The sequence below is a fragment of the Suillus plorans genome (genome assembly GCF_016647745.1).
Source record: "Suillus plorans strain S12 chromosome Unknown HD556scaffold_52, whole genome shotgun sequence".
In the NCBI taxonomy this organism is placed as follows: domain Eukaryota; kingdom Fungi; phylum Basidiomycota; class Agaricomycetes; order Boletales; family Suillaceae; genus Suillus; species Suillus plorans.
Window position 1 is genome coordinate 94,105 of NW_024537436.1, and position 16,246 is coordinate 110,350.

At 48.0% G+C, this 16,246-nt stretch overlaps 6 protein-coding genes across 6 annotated transcripts; 4 read left to right on the forward strand and 2 right to left on the reverse strand.

Moving 5' to 3' along the window:
* The first annotated feature begins 147 nt into the window (after positions 1 to 147).
* Positions 148 to 1,904, forward strand: HD556DRAFT_739561 (uncharacterized protein). Its single transcript, XM_041311476.1, has 4 exons — positions 148 to 327; positions 384 to 1,065; positions 1,130 to 1,298; positions 1,359 to 1,904. The coding sequence occupies exons 2-4, from the start codon at positions 481 to 483 to the stop codon at positions 1,775 to 1,777; spliced, it is 1,173 nt and encodes a 390-aa protein (XP_041157155.1). The 5' UTR covers positions 148 to 327; positions 384 to 480; the 3' UTR covers positions 1,778 to 1,904.
* A 1,352-nt stretch (positions 1,905 to 3,256) lies between these two features.
* On the forward strand, positions 3,257 to 4,845 carry HD556DRAFT_1393097 (uncharacterized protein). Its single transcript, XM_041303604.1, has 4 exons — positions 3,257 to 3,717; positions 3,788 to 3,893; positions 3,968 to 4,478; positions 4,527 to 4,845. The coding sequence occupies exons 1-4, from the start codon at positions 3,489 to 3,491 to the stop codon at positions 4,785 to 4,787; spliced, it is 1,107 nt and encodes a 368-aa protein (XP_041157156.1). The 5' UTR covers positions 3,257 to 3,488; the 3' UTR covers positions 4,788 to 4,845.
* A 70-nt stretch (positions 4,846 to 4,915) lies between these two features.
* Positions 4,916 to 10,027, forward strand: HD556DRAFT_1393104 (putative peripheral membrane protein). Its single transcript, XM_041303605.1, has 16 exons — positions 4,916 to 5,029; positions 5,088 to 5,116; positions 5,169 to 5,298; positions 5,349 to 5,445; positions 5,497 to 5,904; positions 5,955 to 6,048; positions 6,098 to 6,213; positions 6,259 to 6,317; positions 6,364 to 6,565; positions 6,616 to 6,670; positions 6,723 to 6,880; positions 6,931 to 7,089; positions 7,137 to 7,175; positions 7,231 to 8,562; positions 8,622 to 8,737; positions 8,789 to 10,027. The coding sequence occupies exons 1-16, from the start codon at positions 4,988 to 4,990 to the stop codon at positions 9,740 to 9,742; spliced, it is 3,990 nt and encodes a 1,329-aa protein (XP_041157157.1). The 5' UTR covers positions 4,916 to 4,987; the 3' UTR covers positions 9,743 to 10,027.
* A 722-nt stretch (positions 10,028 to 10,749) lies between these two features.
* Positions 10,750 to 12,764, forward strand: HD556DRAFT_1446331 (hexose transporter; the record flags this gene model as incomplete). The annotated part of the gene is made up of 9 exons (XM_041307068.1): positions 10,750 to 10,835; positions 10,890 to 10,922; positions 10,974 to 11,100; positions 11,155 to 11,338; positions 11,396 to 11,495; positions 11,559 to 11,759; positions 11,812 to 11,876; positions 11,929 to 12,488; positions 12,546 to 12,764. 9 exons carry the CDS (start codon positions 10,750 to 10,752, stop codon positions 12,762 to 12,764), a joined length of 1,575 nt encoding a protein of 524 aa, XP_041157158.1.
* An 863-nt stretch (positions 12,765 to 13,627) lies between these two features.
* Positions 13,628 to 15,203, reverse strand: HD556DRAFT_1433437 (serine/threonine-protein phosphatase PP1; the record flags this gene model as incomplete). The annotated part of the gene is made up of 7 exons (XM_041305221.1): positions 13,628 to 13,738; positions 13,795 to 13,929; positions 14,003 to 14,154; positions 14,205 to 14,381; positions 14,431 to 14,661; positions 14,724 to 14,855; positions 15,146 to 15,203. The coding sequence occupies 7 exons, from the start codon at positions 15,201 to 15,203 to the stop codon at positions 13,628 to 13,630; spliced, it is 996 nt and encodes a 331-aa protein (XP_041157159.1).
* Positions 15,204 to 15,733: 530 nt separating this feature from the next.
* Positions 15,734 to 16,139, reverse strand: HD556DRAFT_1242659 (uncharacterized protein; the record flags this gene model as incomplete). Its single annotated transcript, XM_041298299.1, has 2 exons — positions 15,734 to 15,892; positions 15,948 to 16,139. 2 exons carry the CDS (start codon positions 16,137 to 16,139, stop codon positions 15,734 to 15,736), a joined length of 351 nt encoding a protein of 116 aa, XP_041157160.1.
* Positions 16,140 to 16,246: the final 107 nt, after the last annotated feature.

Here is a 16,246-nt window from a genome sequence, read left to right on the forward strand (position 1 = left end):
AAATCCAGACTGTTACGAAAAGAGCAGAAGATATACCAGAGATAAGGATGAAAGTCTCGAAATGAAGGAACAGAAGGACATGGGAAACGACGCGGCGACCCTAAATGGGTTGAAAATCACTGCAAATCAGACGACGAGGAACGAGGCGACACTCATGTGAACAGTTCAATTAGACGTGGCATTTATCACGATTCCTTGTCATGCATGCGCTTTGAATTTCCGCTGCCTGCCCCGTCGGGATTAAGCGTGAGCGCCAACGCGCCTGACTTCATGAATTTAAACTCTCGGTGTCCCTTCTTCTTACCAACCACACATTCACCTACTTAAGTAAGTGCCAGCTAGCAGGAAACATATATATGTGTATGCTAACAACGTTTTCTCAGCGACATCGCACAGGTCCTATCTGTTGTCGAGTCAACATCCACATTCTTTTGAAACCGACACTCGTTACACTTATATCTCAGCAGTTAGATATCGGACATGTTTACGCCTCCCCCGTCGCCTTTCCCATCCAAAATTTCTGAATTGCCCGAGCTGGAAATGACTAACGATACCCCCACACACGCTAACCCATCTGCGTTCCCCACACATTCATACCAATCCAAACGAAAATACACCCTTGCTCTTCGCTGGACGATCATATTGGTACCAATAACTCTCATCGCAATTGGCGTGTCCACGCGATTTTTTATTCATCCAACATCGTTTGATACCTTTTCGCCAAATTCAATCCACGAGTGGAAAACGTGGACCAAAAGCTTGACCGATTGGTCACTGCATGAAAGGCACAAACTTACCGAGAACTCCCTATGGCTCGCGATAGTACCTGGCACAAACGCGTTACCTGTCATCAAGAGGAGTACACTTTCGGCCACCCCTGCACCCACCATTCCAATAAATCCAACTTTGCCAACTCCATTTCCCCAGCCCTATGACACAACTTTGTCGCCAAATTTCTCCACCACATCCTGCTACAATTTCTTCCTTAATATGACACAGACAGATGCTTTACGATCTTGCCGCCCTTTCTCACTCTTGCTCACTCGCTCTCAAGCATTTATACAGGTGTGTTGCTTCCTAGATTGCATCCCGCACATTGTTCAACATCACTGTACTGTCCCACAAGCAGAATCAAAATAATATAAATGCAACGAACATAGATATTTGGGGAACGTGCAACACTGGCCTCTCCTCAAGTCAATGTGACCTAAACATGGCGTGGTTTACATCGTCACTGCGTTCTTCATGTGCTACCGATTTGAGTAACCAAAATGCTATGGCAATCGGCGCATTGATAGGTATGATATGAACAACAGCGATGCCGAGTGGGTTTCCTGACAACGAAATACTTCACGCAGGTCTTCAAGCATTTGACTTGATGCGGCAAGCAGCGTGTTCCGTGGATCCTGTGACAAATGCATATTGTTATGTCGAAGCTGTGGCGAGCTCTGATGCCTCCAGCTATTATTTCTACCAGCTACCCCTCGGACAGGCGCTGCCCCAAATTACCAGCGGGGCATGTAACTCTTGCACCAAGAGTCTCATGTCAATGTATTCAGCTGCTCTGAGCAGTGCAAACGCCACGAGCTTGACAGGATTGCAGGCTACGTACGGTGACGCGGCAACCAAACTGAACAATGTGTGTGGATCGCCTTATGCCCAAACTTCAACCGTGGCGTCCTCGTCGGCGCCGCCGAACGTTGACTTGACCAGCGTGGGAGGGGCCTGGGCTGTGCTGTTTGCTGTGGGTGTACTGTCGACTTCAATGTCGTCATAGGGTCGATTTGTTACCTGGGACAATTTATCGGCTGATCGTGTTTCATTGATTTTTGGGCTATTTAGTCTTCGTTTTCTTTGCGGATCTACTCACATGGGCGTGCGGGCTACCACTCTGGACTTTGTTCATTCTTACTACGTTCACAGCGTCAATTAGTATCCTACGGTCAACCGCTGTGTATCCAATACCTTTTCGTGTGTACCACTAAATTTGAGATGATGAACCATTTCATTTTTGCGGTGATCGGTTGTATATGCTTTGTGTCACAGCTTTGTTCGGCATCGGATGTTCGTTCCGCTCTTGTAATGGATCTAGATTCGTCCCTGGCTTCAGGTTATTCCCCTTGTATTTACAGGCCTGTGCAGGCACAGTAGAAACCACGAATGGTGTGAGTTTGAAGTTTGAGGGTTTTGATTGATTGTTTCTTTTTTGGCACAGCCAATCATTGTCGAGGGGCATGTTGTGTCTTTGTCATGTCATTAATATCGTGGTTTTAGTGGTTCTTCCTCGTCCCGGATCATGTTCTTGGTCGCTGTCGGACTTAATGATCACTGCAGCCGCTGCTATTCTGCTCTCGAGCGTTTGCAAGCGTCTCCGCCAGCCCCTCAACGCGCTTGCGATTATGGATGCAATGAGTATTAGATCGTAAATAAATAGAAGCTCGTCCAGGCGCCTTGCAAACGTCAAATGGCAGCCTTTCATACATGCGCTTCGCAGATCACCCATCTCTATAAACCAACTGGGCAGCACAATTGGTTGGTGAAGAAGGCTCTCAATGATGTAACATTGTGATTAGACCGCAGGATTCCATAGAACTTCGCAATTTGTTGCCCCAAGTCATGATGAGCTGCGAGATGTGATGTGTGTGCGCAAGCCTTCTCTCCAGTGTGTTTTTGTCAAAACTCTCATCGACTTTTTAATTGTGAACAATCCTTGGTATCAGCAATGCAGGGTCAATATGAATGACTTGTTCGATATGTGTGGGCCGTGATGGTGATGTGAATACTGGTGTTCCGCGAGTGTTGAAGATATGTCGCAAAGAAGCGAGGCCATCGTTTCACATCGCTGATGCGCATCATATACTTTTAGCAACCAAAATCGTACAGGCAAACACAGCCAACACTCACAGTAACAACGATTCAACATTCAACCTTGGCTGTCGGCAATGATTCGGTGTGCCTTTCGACGGCCCATCGATGTCGACAGTATCTCAACGAGAACAACAGGCGAGTGGCAAAGTGTATCCCCCGCTTTGACGCACCCTACGAAGTGGTGTCTGGACTCTGAATCAACCAACTGTGTATCATCTACTTACACTCTAGACCTACCTGAACATACTAACATGGGGATGGCCCGACAACCATCACAGGGGTCCTGGGATGCCCGGAGGACCGTGGTATAGCAGTTGCAGCCTGTGCAGGGCACTGCAGGGAGGGAATCGTTTCTGCGACGACTTTCATCAATTTCCTTTTTGGTTAGACCCACGTGAAATTTTAATCCAGTGCCATTACAACTGCTGTAATCTCGCCTTGGCACACGATACTTACTTCCATTCCGAACAACGACAACGGCAAGCTGGTCTTAGTATACGTCCTTCCTTCAATACTTTCCTAGGCCCACTGCTACGACTAAGATTCTGTGTAGCACTCTATTGTCACATGTGCACTGCCCCCTTTTCTACCCCCCGTCCATTCCTTGTGACCAAACAGCTATGTTTCACTCCCGTCTGCGGGTACGTGTTGGGCCATCGATGGATAAGCTTGTTTGTATCACAGACAAAGTGAATAGCGGAAAGGCGCACGACATATCTTCGGAATTGTTCGAAGGCAAGGTCGCTATCAACATCAAAGGTTTCACCAATCCCTCTGGCAAAGAGCATTACGCGGAGTACTTTGACCGAGAAGATAGGAAAGGGATCACATGGAGTATCCAGGTTCAGGGTGAGTCCAAGCATTGCTGTACTTCGGATATTGTTCGTTTTATCTGATGGCTGTGTGGTAATTATATTAGGCCGGTTCCTACAACCGACTTCAGCAGATGATGTGATGTTTGGAAATACGTTCGACAAACGTTTAAAGCTGCCTTGGGGTGCTGGTGTGGCGCTCAAATTCATGAAGTGAGTATGCTGTTGTGTTCGTTCAGAATTGGACGATGCCGTACACGGCGATAGGAGCTAATAATAATTGTTAGATTCGTTGACCCTACCTTGGAACATGACTTGATGTCGGACACGAAGCCGTGGGCCCTTTCACCACTGATCGCAACAATGCCCCATTTCGTGCACGAAAGAATAGACGACATCCGGGCTTCGCCCCTGCTAGAGAATAGACGGTCAGAGTTCTCGTTTCCACCCTCACGATCAATAGGCGAGGATACCTCGCAGTTGCAATTTGCCATTGCGTCCTCGAATTCTTCTAGCTCTACATATTTGACCTCATACTCGTCCAATTCTACGTTTGTGACACCATCCCCGTCATTATCAGTTGCCTCATCTTCATCTAACCTCTCGAGTTTGCCGAAAATGCCTGGTTCATTGGGCGTCTCGTCAAATAATTCACTTAGGTTGCCTCTTGAAAAAGCACATATGAAGAAGAATCATAAGAGGATATTTGGTCGTGCGCTGGATCTACGGACTACAAGCGAACGCAGGTCATACTTTAGCAATCCTCAACATCGACAAGAGATTGTATTTGGACCTGAGGTATTGTCGTTCATCATTTTAACCATTGTCTACTGACAGCTCCTTCAGGATCTGATCACGACAGATTTTTGCTATGGGTATCTGCAATTCAAACCGACTCTTGCCTTAAGGATTTCAGGTGGTATGACATTCGATCTCATGAAGTACTGGGATAGACATCCTGTCAGGTTTGTTTGTTGCAAACGGAGAAAGCCAGAAGACGGAGAACGCAGTGACGGGCAGCCCACGGGTGACTTATATTGGATTGTCTCAATAGAAACTGCAGATGAAAGCGATATACATCAGGAAGATTCAGGACAGGGTATATAGACGGGTATTTCTAAATCATATTCACATTTTGTATTATTGAGCAATAGACACAACGGACAAAGTTTCTACTATCATATGGTTAGGGGTAGTTTTCCCTTAGTGGGAGCGTTTACATCATGTGGCCGTGCCACTTTGCCTGCTCCCGAGTCGGCAGCTGGCAGCATAACCTCGAACCATAATATTGTCAGTACACCAAGATAATGATTCAGATATGCCGTGCAGAAGACGGCGAATCATATCAGGTATGTTGCACCAGAGTCTTCGGTGGCATAGACCCGCAACACTTACGTCAAACAATAGGTCAATGCTAACTTACGAGACATTGAGAGGTAAGTCTATGCCCAAGCCCAGTTTTACACCGCACTAACAGTTGTTTTACAGGCGAGGAAGCCTAGAGGCATTCTTGAATCAGGAGACGGGCGTTGATCAGGACGCTATCTTAGCTTACCTTTCCGATGGCACGCGCTTGCGTACCGACAATGTTCGTGAGCTAGTGGGTGCACAGGACCAGGCAAGTCGTATTCTCACTGCAAACACGGAAAACATTAACCCCATGAACAGACTATCTATGTTTTCAACAAGTATTATTTGGATTTTGACTTAAACGACGTGCTTCACGAGCTAAGGGTTAACCCACCACTACAACCTCCGATTGAAGGTGCGTGGCTCGAGCCATACTTGATATTTTGACGTCAGCAAAGTATCACAGATTCAATTTCTACAACTCCTCCATATCGACCTCCACAACTCGCCGCATCTTACATTCGCACAGCACACACGCACCTCGAACACGTCATCCATACCGTAGCCACCCTTCATCGTCAACATCAAGCAGCTCGAATTGCATCCAGCAGCCTCGAACTAAACGTTCTCGCTATAGCTGACGTCTTCGATGGCATCGCTATGACGGCCCGTAAGGACCTCGAACGTCAGGCTGCGCTCCTTGCTGGTCTGGATGCGGATTTGGAAATTATAAGCCGCGTGAAGATACATATCGAATTTTTGTCGCCTGCTGTGAGAACCGCGATTGAGAACGGAGAGCGACCGAGGACGCTGGGTGATTATGTATCGAATGTGAAGATGAAACAGGTCGCTGACGCGTGTGCGAGGACGCATGGTACGTAATTGAAAACAAGTTGGGATGACATTCTTATGTTGTCGGTTTAGAGGACCTTCGGGCTCAGTTCCAAGACGCCGAGAAGTCAGCGGCCAGATTAACGAACGGAACTGATTCTGTACGCGCAATAGTAATGAATACGCAGTTGGTGTTCCTTATCCTATGATAGTCTGTCTATCTCACTCGTTCATAGAATTCTAGAGAGTGCGGACGCCTCGGGCCGTCGGGCGCAGGAGATTCTTGAAAAAGCCTCGGACATTACAGCAGCTCTCGAGAGTCCGGCCACGGATTCAAATAGCCTTCTTCGTGGTATGTCCGATTCATAGATGCATTAACAAGGTAATCATGTTTCAGAGCTGAAACATCTTGATGGTGTACTGCGAAACGAAGTACAAGCTGTTACCGAAGCCAAGGTTTGTCTTCAAAGTCGATGAAAGTGCTCTTACTGATGCTTTGTAGAACGCATATACCGAGCAATGTATCGGTGTCCTTCGGCAAATCAGTGCCTTGAATATCGATATTGTGCAGCTGCCAACGACCTTATCTAACCTGCAAGGCAAATTCAGGGCTAAGAACAGCTTTTCTCACATACAAAGACTTCATAATATGCTGTATGCATATGGTGCCACTGTCGTTGAGATCGTGCGACGCAAGGAATTTGGTCAGTCAACGCAGTATTGCGTGACCTCATGTCTGATCTCTTAAATGCAGCTCACTTTTTCTATCAGCGCGCACAAAGCATTTTGGAAGTGATGGCCAAGCTGTCGTAAGTCCATGAAAGTTGTGATACTATGTTACAACTCCTGACGAGTCTGTAGTGCAAGCGAGCGGAAGCGCCGACAGGTATATAGAGGGGAAGTGCATGGTCAACTGCCCTTCGATACAAAAGGAATGGATGATGTTGTACCGACCATCGACTTTTCTCCTTCCGGTAGCAAAGAGCCGTCGTATTCGCTGAAACGAGATGACATTGATGGTACTGTTTTGTCCTCCAGCAAATTGGCCAAACTCATAGTGAAATACCAGTGTTGCTTCAAGTCCTGGGTGATCTGGAGTCCTGGGCGCGGTCAAGTTCAGACCCTGTGGCGATGGGCTCAATACAGGAAGCAAGAAGTGCAGTGAATAAGCTGATAACTAAGATGGATAATCTGGAAGCTGGGTTTGACCGTATCGCTGAGCGTTCTTGTGAGTAAAAATCGATCGCCAGACACATCTAGCTAACTTCGTGCAAGTACTCTCGGCATCACGACTGTCCTCGTCACGCAGAAGGCGTAAGTCAATATTTTTATATTTTTGTTCTAATATGGGTACTCACGTAAGTCACAGTAACAGAAGCGGACGAACATGCATTTCAAGAACTGGCTGAGCAACTGCGCGAAATGCAAGAATCCCAGGCACACCAGGAAAAGATGATACAACAAGAGCGGACGTCCTTTCAGGCTGAAATACATCGACTCCATAGCGATCTTCAAACTACTGAACTCACATCTCACTCCGAGCGGGAACGTGCGGATATACTGGAGCGTGAGCTGCACCAAGCCAAAGCGCAGATTGAAAGCGAGGTTGCAGCCCGACGCATACTGGAGCGCCGTAATTTGGAGTTGGCCCAAGACCTCGAAAAAGAGCGGCAGAATCGTGTTCTAGCACTTGTTGATGCAACGGAACAGACACGTGCAGTTGAAGTAATGAGGCAGGAGCTATCGCAGGCCCGTTCGCAAGCGGAGGAAGTGAAAGCTTTGGAGGCTAGGAATGCGTCAAAAATTTCTCAGCTGGTCGAGGAGCAAGGAACGACTTTGCGGAACCTGGAGGCAGCACGTTCCAGAGGGGAAAATTTGGAGACCCAGATCCAAACCGCTCGCTCTGAATGCGAGGAGTTGAACAGAGCACTGAAGAACACCAACCTGGAGAAAGATAGATTACTTCGGGTACAGGCTAACGAGCACGATCGCATCATGCGGGATCACATCGCCGAAGCTGATGGCGACAGGGCTGTTCTTGAACACCAATTCTCGGAGCTCAGAGCACAGCTTGAAGATACTGAACGGCAGCTGAAGGAGGCACGTTCACAAACCGAGTTAACCAACGCAGATGCCATGGGTCTGCGTGAGGAGCTTCAGCGGGTCGAGCATGAGCTTCGGGAGGCAAGGCACATAGAGAGAATCCTCCGAGATGACTTGACAGCTGGACGGTCCTCCCAGTCTGACTACGAGCATCGATTGGAAAACAGTGGTCGTCTGGTTGCTCAGATGCTTGACGTCGCAATTGCTTTCCGAAATTCTCATTGCAAAGCGCTTTCTCTCGTGCATAATCTCACCAGTCACCCCAGTTCATCGAAGCACGCACAGTCCCTTGCCGATTCTACATTCACATCCACTCAACGCCACGGACAGAGTGCTGGTGCGCAAGCCGATGAGCCCCCTCCAATTGATCCATCAGATCTTCTGGGTGCCCTGGAATCACTACGTGCCTTCGACCATGATCATTTCTTGGAAGCGGTGGGCAGAACAGGTTCCATCATTCGGAAGTGGCAGAAGCAATGCAAGGAATATCGAGAGCGCGCGAAGGGCAAGATCTCCTTCCGGAATTTTGCCAAAGGGGATTTAGCACTGTTCCTACCAACCCGGAATTCTATTTCAAAACCTTGGGCGGCGTTTAATGGTATGTATCTATGTTACTATGATGATGAAACTTCTCCCGACGTTGTTCTTGATATCTAGTTTCATTCCCACATTACTTCCTTTTGGCTACTGGCCACCTCGGCGAGCAGCTGAAAACGAGAGAATGGATAGTGGCAAGGATAACATCCATTACCGAACGTATCGTCGATAGTAAGGTGCGTACGGCATGGTTCATATTGTCGTATTTGTCCTCAACGCCCGACCAGGACCCCTCTAGCAATCCATATGGTTTAGGCGACGGGGTAAAGTACTATATGTTGGAAGTGGAAGACTGGACTCAAGCAGGTCAGATGAATAAGCGGAGACCTGCTGGCAGAAAGGTTTCGGCATTATCGGATCCTGAAACAGACCGCAAGACAAGCTCAATTGCTCCTGAGCCTTCTCCCAGCCCACCACCAGCGCCTCCTCAGTCTGACTTTGAGAGCGTTTTCAGTGTTACACAACCTCCCACATCATCATCCTTCCCCGTCAGGGCAAGAGCGAACTCCACACCTGTTGCTGGTCCATCTTCATTGTCTCGTCTGCTTGCCCAAGCCCCTACTGAGAACTTGATGGAAATAAATCCATTGTCGCGTGATGTTTCTCCCCCTACTACCCCTTTGCCACCACCTCCACCTCCTTCGCCGCCGACACAAGTTGACTTGAATGCGCAACAGCCTGCGTCGTTAACTCATGCACCATACATACCATCTCCACTGCGTCCAGGTTCGCGTGCATCTCGTGGCTCCTCGTCCTCTAGGTTCTCTGCGGTGCGGCTTCCGCCACTTGCATCTGTCTCTGCTTCCCCCACTTCTGTGAAAGCAGTGGCTACTACCGCTCTGACAGAACATGATTTATCGTCAATATCTCCTCCACGCGAGTATTCAATCATTAAAGGACCGCCGTCTCCACAAGGCTCGTTGTCCGAAGGGATGACCAGTATCTTTCTCAACAGACGCCGGACTACGTCACACCATGTCCCTCGGTCTTCTCCATTGGCGTCTAGCAATTTCTCGAGCCCACCATCCGCTACCAGCGCACTTGCTAGCTTAGCCAGCAATTTTGTGCCTTTCGGGAGAAGAAAGAAGGTCGATATGCCTGCTCCCATCATTGAGGGGCATGTACGCGATCAGGCCGGGGGTAGTGAGGTGTCAGCTAGTGATATGCTGAGACGGTTTTAGATCGCACCTCATAGATAGCTCTGGCCGAAATGTACGGGGTTGGTCCTCACCCTTGATCGTAATTTGGTCGGGATAGCCCTCCCTCAGAGCATCATGTGATCGGATCGACTTTCAACTCATTTTACTGAGGATCTCTCTGCGAAAGCCAGAGATTCAGCCTTTTAAGTACTCAAGTGTACTATGGACCGTAGCAATACCGCCAATATGGTCATCATTTGACTCTGGAGTCTTGTGACTTGTCCATGTTGTTTGGGAATGATTTGATTAATTTTGTTGTTGTTGCGACTCGGTCGGCGACCTCCGCATTTATAAAGTTTCTTGCGCCTATATATCAGGTGAAATTCCAATTCTTATATGTAGCCTAACATTTTTACACGCAGTTTTGACTCACGAAAAGACTGAAGGAGACGAAGAACTCACGGCCGGGGAAAAAATCGGTCAGTCCTGTCCGGATCTAGGATCATGCATCATGATCATGATGTTTGAAAACTCTGTTCGTCTTACTTATGCCGCCTACGTGGAGCGATGCGACTCGCTTGAAGAAGTACCTAGGAGATCCTTCCGCTTGACAGGCCACCTTTTCGACAGACGCCGCCTGATTTCAGTCTAATCAAGGCACTGGTTTTCAAGTTAGAATGTGCTAAAAAAGCTGTCTGCGGCCTACTTCCAGGGAAAGATGTATTGCGGGGTAACTTGAACATGCGGTTCGAGTCTACTGAACATTAGCGCTGGGAATAGTATCAACCTATTCCATTTCCGGCTGTTACCAATGATGGCATGTTCCGCGAGATGCATGGGTAACTTGTCAAGCTCACCATCAAGGTTTTTCCGTCTTGATCTATGATGGTTCATTGGAAGTACACTCGCGGACCATGGACAACGGAGTACCTCAGGAGAATTATCAACTGCCGAACTTTATCCGGTCCGCTGGTTTGAAGTGTGTGCATAAAACATGGCTTCCCTGAATGACCTTTCTCTTCTTAACCATCTCACTCTAGAGATCAATCATGGGTGGGGTTACTGCTGTCAGCGGAAAAGACACTTCATTTGCGCATCTCATCGATGAGCGAAGGAAGTGGTACAACAACAGGCGGTAAGTAAACACTGCTGAATGCTTCTCGTTCTGATCAATGTAAATGCATCATAGAATCATCGCTCTCAACGCCTGGATTGTGCTTCTGTACGTTTCTTCGTCCGTTCTGTCACTCCTCTGTTAAACGTATTTTCTTAGTCTCATCACTTCCTCGACGAATGGGTACGACGGCAGTATGATGAATGGACTGCAGTCCCTTCCTCAGTGGGAGTCCGCCTTTGGCTATCCATCTGGCAGTAAACTAGGTCTCTTGAACGCTATTCAGGTGTGTTTCTTTTGTACCTGCGTTGATGATCTTTAATGATAATGGACCACGCAGAATATTGGTGGCCTAGCGGGCTATCCATTTGCCCCCTATGTATCAGACGGTATAGGACGTCGTAAGACGGTGTTCTTCGGTGCAACAATTATGTGCATCGCTACTGCCATACAGACTGCCTCTCAGTCCGTGGGCATGTTCATTGGTGCTCGATTCCTTATCGGTTTTGGTCTTACTTTTGCCGGTCGGTACACAGTCCCCTTGTGTATAAGTAATTGATCAACTGACACGCTATGTATAGCTAATGCCGCACCAATGTTGGTCACTGAGGTTTCGTATCCCACGTACCGCGCTCCCCTGACATCTCTTTACAACTCCCTTTGGTACTCTGGTTCTATCATGTAAGTGCGATCATGCGAAGCCGCTCATCGGATCTTGAGCGCTGATGAGATTATTGATATTAGCGCTGCCTGGACGACTTATGGCACGTTCAAGATTAACAGCACATGGGCATGGCGTCTGCCTTCTCTTCTTCAGGGTATCCCATCCATCCTGCAGTTCTTTCTTGTGCTGTTTGCACCTGAGTCACCCCGTTGGTTGATTAGAAATGGTCGTGAGGCCGAGGCTCTCAAGACCCTCGCCTACTATCATGCTGATGGTAATGAGTGAGTCGCATTATTTTGACCGCACTTTCATCACCTGAAGCATTTTTCTCAGGCAGGATCCCCTGGTTGTGTACGAGTTCGAAGAGATCAAGGCTGCCATTGAATATGACCGTAGTGGTCAGTCTCTTTCTACTTGCTGCACTGCACTTTCTCACACGAACACTTCTAGTTGCCACCAATGTCGGTTGGAAGATACTTATTGCTACTCCTGGCAATAGGAAGCGCATGCGCATTATCGTCGCTCTTGCCTTCTTCTCTCAGTGGTCTGGAAACGGTCTTGTTTCATACTACCTCACAAAGGTCTTCGACCAGATCGGTATTACAGGCTCAAGCACTCAGCTGCTCATCAATGGTATCTTGCAAATATGGAACTTAGGATGGGCTGTTTCCGCTTCGTTCATGGTCAACAGACTCGGTCGTCGCTTCTTGTTCTTGCTTTCAGCAGCTCTGATGACACTCTTCTACATGGCACAAGCTATTTGCTTCGCTGAGTACGCAGAGCATGGTAGCCCCGCCGCCGGACACGCTGTCATCGCCTTCATCTTCCTCTTCTATGCGGCATACGACGTGGCGTTTACGCCTCTCATCGTCTCCTACACCGTGGAAATCCTGCCATACAGCATTCGCGCAAAGGGCTTCAACGTCTTCAACTTCGTCGTCTCTCTTGCGCTCATTTTCAACCAATATGTGAATCCGATCGCACTGGACGCCTTATCGTGGAAATATTACGTATGTATTTGTAGACGCTGCCTTGCTCTGAATTTTTTTCTCAACGGTCATGCCTAGCTCGTATACGTCTGTTGGCTCGCTGTCGAATTCGTCTTCCTGTGGTTCTTCCTCATCGAGACCAAGAACAGGACTCTTGAAGAAACCGCAGCCCTCTTTGACGGTGAAGATGTACTGGAACAGATTGCCAACAAGGCAGAGGTTCAACACGAGGTGTACGAAGACGGTTCATTGGAGAAAAAATCTTTCGGCGCGGACAACGAGGCGCCTAGAGTTTAATTTCTCTGAGGTATTTCGGATGATGCCGTCTCCATGTTCGAAGGGTATTAATTCCTTTACGTATAACCTTATGCAGAACGTGGCACCGCGCAGCCTTCTACGCATGTACAACGAATATAACTTTGGCTCATTTTCAGTCTGTCTGTTTAAGTTGTGCCAATGAATTCATATGTGGCGTAATACCATATGATATGTTTCACCACTTGTAACTATAAGTTCCAGTCCTCGGCTGCTCGAGGCTCGATTTAAAAATACTATTCCCCGCGTGTTCCCCGCAGTCACTAGCATATGGACACGCATCAATATCGGAGTGACCTAGGTTGATAAGACCGAGTTCACATGGAGGCCTTGAAAAGTCGCTCAACGCCGCGCACGTCAGAATGAGTATGTACAGGATTTCATAATATACGACAAACGTTTACTGTGACAAAAAGAAAGAAAAAAACAAATACGGAATATCTGGCAGTTGCGGTGAAGCATTAGGAGCACAAGACAAAATGAGCTATTGTGCATAAAAACCTATAGCACATGAAGGCCAATACGGAACATGATTGACAGAATATGGACAGGAAGGGCACCGTGGGTGGGTTAGTCCAATGAGTGAATAGATATGTAAGAATTGTAGCATGGCGGGGTGTACTTGCAATGAAATTTCCCTCCACAGGCAACCCAGAAAACGTCCGTATGTCAATGCAGCTCCCGCATCCTCAGCCATCTTGTTACCATCGGTGAATCAGCCCAATGATCACCTTCACAGCATGCCTTGTCGCCAATGTAAACCGCACAATTACAACCAGCAATGAACAATACAGAATGATAAGAGGGAATGTCGATGACTGAAGGCATGGCTGGCCCTACTCGACTCAGCCCATCTTGCTGTCCTTCTTCTTCTGCTTACGCGGTGGTGTTACTGGTCGACCCATGTTCATCCCTCCGTATGGATACTTAGCCTTCTTCTCAGCAGGCTTCAGGATCTGAAAATCAAAAGTCAAACTCAATCAAAGAACATGCAGGGTAGCTGGTATCGTACCTGGAAGGAACATAATAGGGTTTCGTCTACACTCATCATTGCGCCTGCGTTATCGAACTCTCCGCAGTAATTAGGCGCTGAGAATAACGTGACCAAATGCCGCTTTGCAAAAAATTCATAACCATCCTCAACGACCTAATTCCACGGCGTCAGTCAGCGATACAGCACTTGGGGCCCGTACAGACGCTGCCCGTAAAGCGCAGCATACCTGATGAGCTCTACAGATGAGATCCATGTCATGTTTCTGCAAAAATCGGGACACCACGTCGGGACCAAATGTGAAGGATACTCCTCGATCATTCTCCGACCACCCAGTGATATCCTTGTCGGGATCTGACCATAGTAGGTCACATAGCAGACCTTGGTCGGGTAAGACACTCAAATTCAAGCAAGATGCACAGCACACCTACCTGTGTCAGGAACATCCGTAGGTCTCATCACTCTCCGTATTTGCTCCATGGACTGAAGATCAGGGCTGAGACCACCGTGCATTGTAAAGATCTTTTCATCGATGATAGCGGCTATAGGGAGACAATTAAAGCAATCCGTAAACGTCTTCCACAGTTTGATATTGTAGCGCCGTTTGCCTGTCAGTGCCATCAGAGCCCCATCATGAAGAGTTGCAGCACAACTCACATTCATCATAGAAGCCATAGATTCGGTTTATACTTGCACACTCATGGTTGCCCCGGAGAATGAAAAAGTTTTCGGGGTACTTGATCTTGTAGGCGAGGAGGAGACAGATGGTCTCGAGAGACTGCTTCCCCCGATCGACGTAGTCGCCGAGGAAAAGATAGTTTGCTTCTGGTGGGAACCCGCCATACTCGAAAAGTCGGAGCAGGTCATAATATTGACCGTGGATGTCACCTAGCCGAAGGTGGACCCGAATGAGTCATCCCGATAAACCACAAGGACCGAGCGATACTCACCACAAATCTTTATGGGGGCCTCTAATTCAAGCAATATCGGTTGATTTATAAATATCTCGCGTGCTTTTGTGCAGAGATATTTGATCTCGTATTCTTGTAGCTGGACAGGTTTGCCTGGGCGGTTGCCTCGCACTGGATGTAAAAGTTCGGTTAACACCTGCTTTGTAACATATTACGGGCGGTCCATTCTAGAAATGCAGGGGAGCGCTTCTGTGGGCATGTGCACCCCATCTTTTTTTCCAAGGTTGCTTGCTGTGGTGGTCACGCGGCCCCACATTTCACCCATGCCTGTGAGTGGGCACCACGTTGCATAGCCCGCCTCAGACGCTGACCGGTTATGTTCCTTCCTCCCACCGCCCTGCCCCTCAAGGTCCGAAATCTGCTCTCCAAGGAGCCTACGAGTCAGAGCACGAGCCACTCACCCTCCAACAAGCGGTCAATAACCGAGTCCAGATCGATCTCCGTCTGCGAATCTGCCATGACTGGTCTAACTGAATGTACTCAGTACGTTGGACTTGACGTGAAGGATGATGGTATGAGGAGAAAAAACGGGCGAAATAACCGCGAGAAGGAAGATCGTTTTCGGCGCTGTAGAGTTGGTTTTTAAAGCGTTTTTTGAACGGCTTGTGAGATTTGGAGAGGGATAGTCGCTGAGCTGACGATGGCTGCCAGAACCAGGTAAAGAAAAGATAAAATGAGAATATCGATGAGGGAAAACACCAAGGATCCAGATAACAAGCAACCTGGATGAGCAGATCGGTGTCAAGGCAAATACCGAACCTCGGCTCAAAACGGGAACAATCCGTGCGAACTTTCTCTATCAACAAGAAAAAAGAGTGCGACAGTACAATTGCAACAAGGGATACTATCAATACAACCTATCCAAAGAGTGCCATAGTGTAACACGAGTACTGTACAACAGATACGAACATAAGAAACACACAAACGAGGCACGTTACAGCACAACTGCAGGGATCACTACTCCATTACCAGCTTGAGCCTGAGTGTTCTCATCTGCTGGTCGTCGATTCCTTCTCCGTCGACGCCTGTATATACATTTGAGAAACATACAATACCAAGCAAAAAAAAACATACCTCGGGAACATCGGCCCTTTGGGCATGACACGATGATCAAGGTCAAGTGCGATGTTTGTGCCCGCATGGAAAGCCTGCATGCACGATCAACATTAAACCGCCTCACTCGTACATCATGACAGAACTCACCTCTATCCACTCCACAACGGAAGGTACATCTGCTGCCTGCAAGAGAAACTGTTCCCCTTCTAATCGTACCCTTATCACGTTCTTCCGCTTAAAGTAATCATTCCCGAGGCCGCTCTCCGCGTGCTGGAGAGTATATGCACGGATCAAATCACCTTTCCCAGGCTTTTGTATTTCGCTGCTCCGCAATTGCATCCTCGATGAAAGGAAGCTCAGGCGAGACGGAGCTCGTGGTGTCAGAGGCGATGTCCTTTGTGAAGCCGTCTCCTGTGAAGCTGAACTAGACACAGAATTACGACGGC

What these genes read in the sequence shown, in the direction of transcription:
- HD556DRAFT_739561 (XM_041311476.1), top strand. Translation starts at nt 481, where the DNA reads ATGTTTACGCCTCCCCCGTCGCCTTTCCCATCCAAAATTTCTGAATTG. An exon ending in GCTCTCAAGCATTTATACAG is followed by an intron (nt 1,066 to 1,129) that starts GTGTGTTGCTTC and finishes TCCCACAAGCAG; the next exon opens with AATCAAAATAATATAAATGC. An exon ending in GGCAATCGGCGCATTGATAG is followed by an intron (nt 1,299 to 1,358) that starts GTATGATATGAA and finishes TACTTCACGCAG; the next exon opens with GTCTTCAAGCATTTGACTTG.
- HD556DRAFT_1393097 (XM_041303604.1), top strand. Translation starts at nt 3,489, where the DNA reads ATGTTTCACTCCCGTCTGCGGGTACGTGTTGGGCCATCGATGGATAAG. An exon ending in GTGGCGCTCAAATTCATGAA is followed by an intron (nt 3,894 to 3,967) that starts GTGAGTATGCTG and finishes AATAATTGTTAG; the next exon opens with ATTCGTTGACCCTACCTTGG. An exon ending in AGATTGTATTTGGACCTGAG is followed by an intron (nt 4,479 to 4,526) that starts GTATTGTCGTTC and finishes CAGCTCCTTCAG; the next exon opens with GATCTGATCACGACAGATTT.
- HD556DRAFT_1393104 (XM_041303605.1), top strand. Translation starts at nt 4,988, where the DNA reads ATGATTCAGATATGCCGTGCAGAAGACGGCGAATCATATCAG. An exon ending in AAGACGGCGAATCATATCAG is followed by an intron (nt 5,030 to 5,087) that starts GTATGTTGCACC and finishes GTCAAACAATAG; the next exon opens with GTCAATGCTAACTTACGAGA. An exon ending in GAAGTGATGGCCAAGCTGTC is followed by an intron (nt 6,671 to 6,722) that starts GTAAGTCCATGA and finishes ACGAGTCTGTAG; the next exon opens with TGCAAGCGAGCGGAAGCGCC.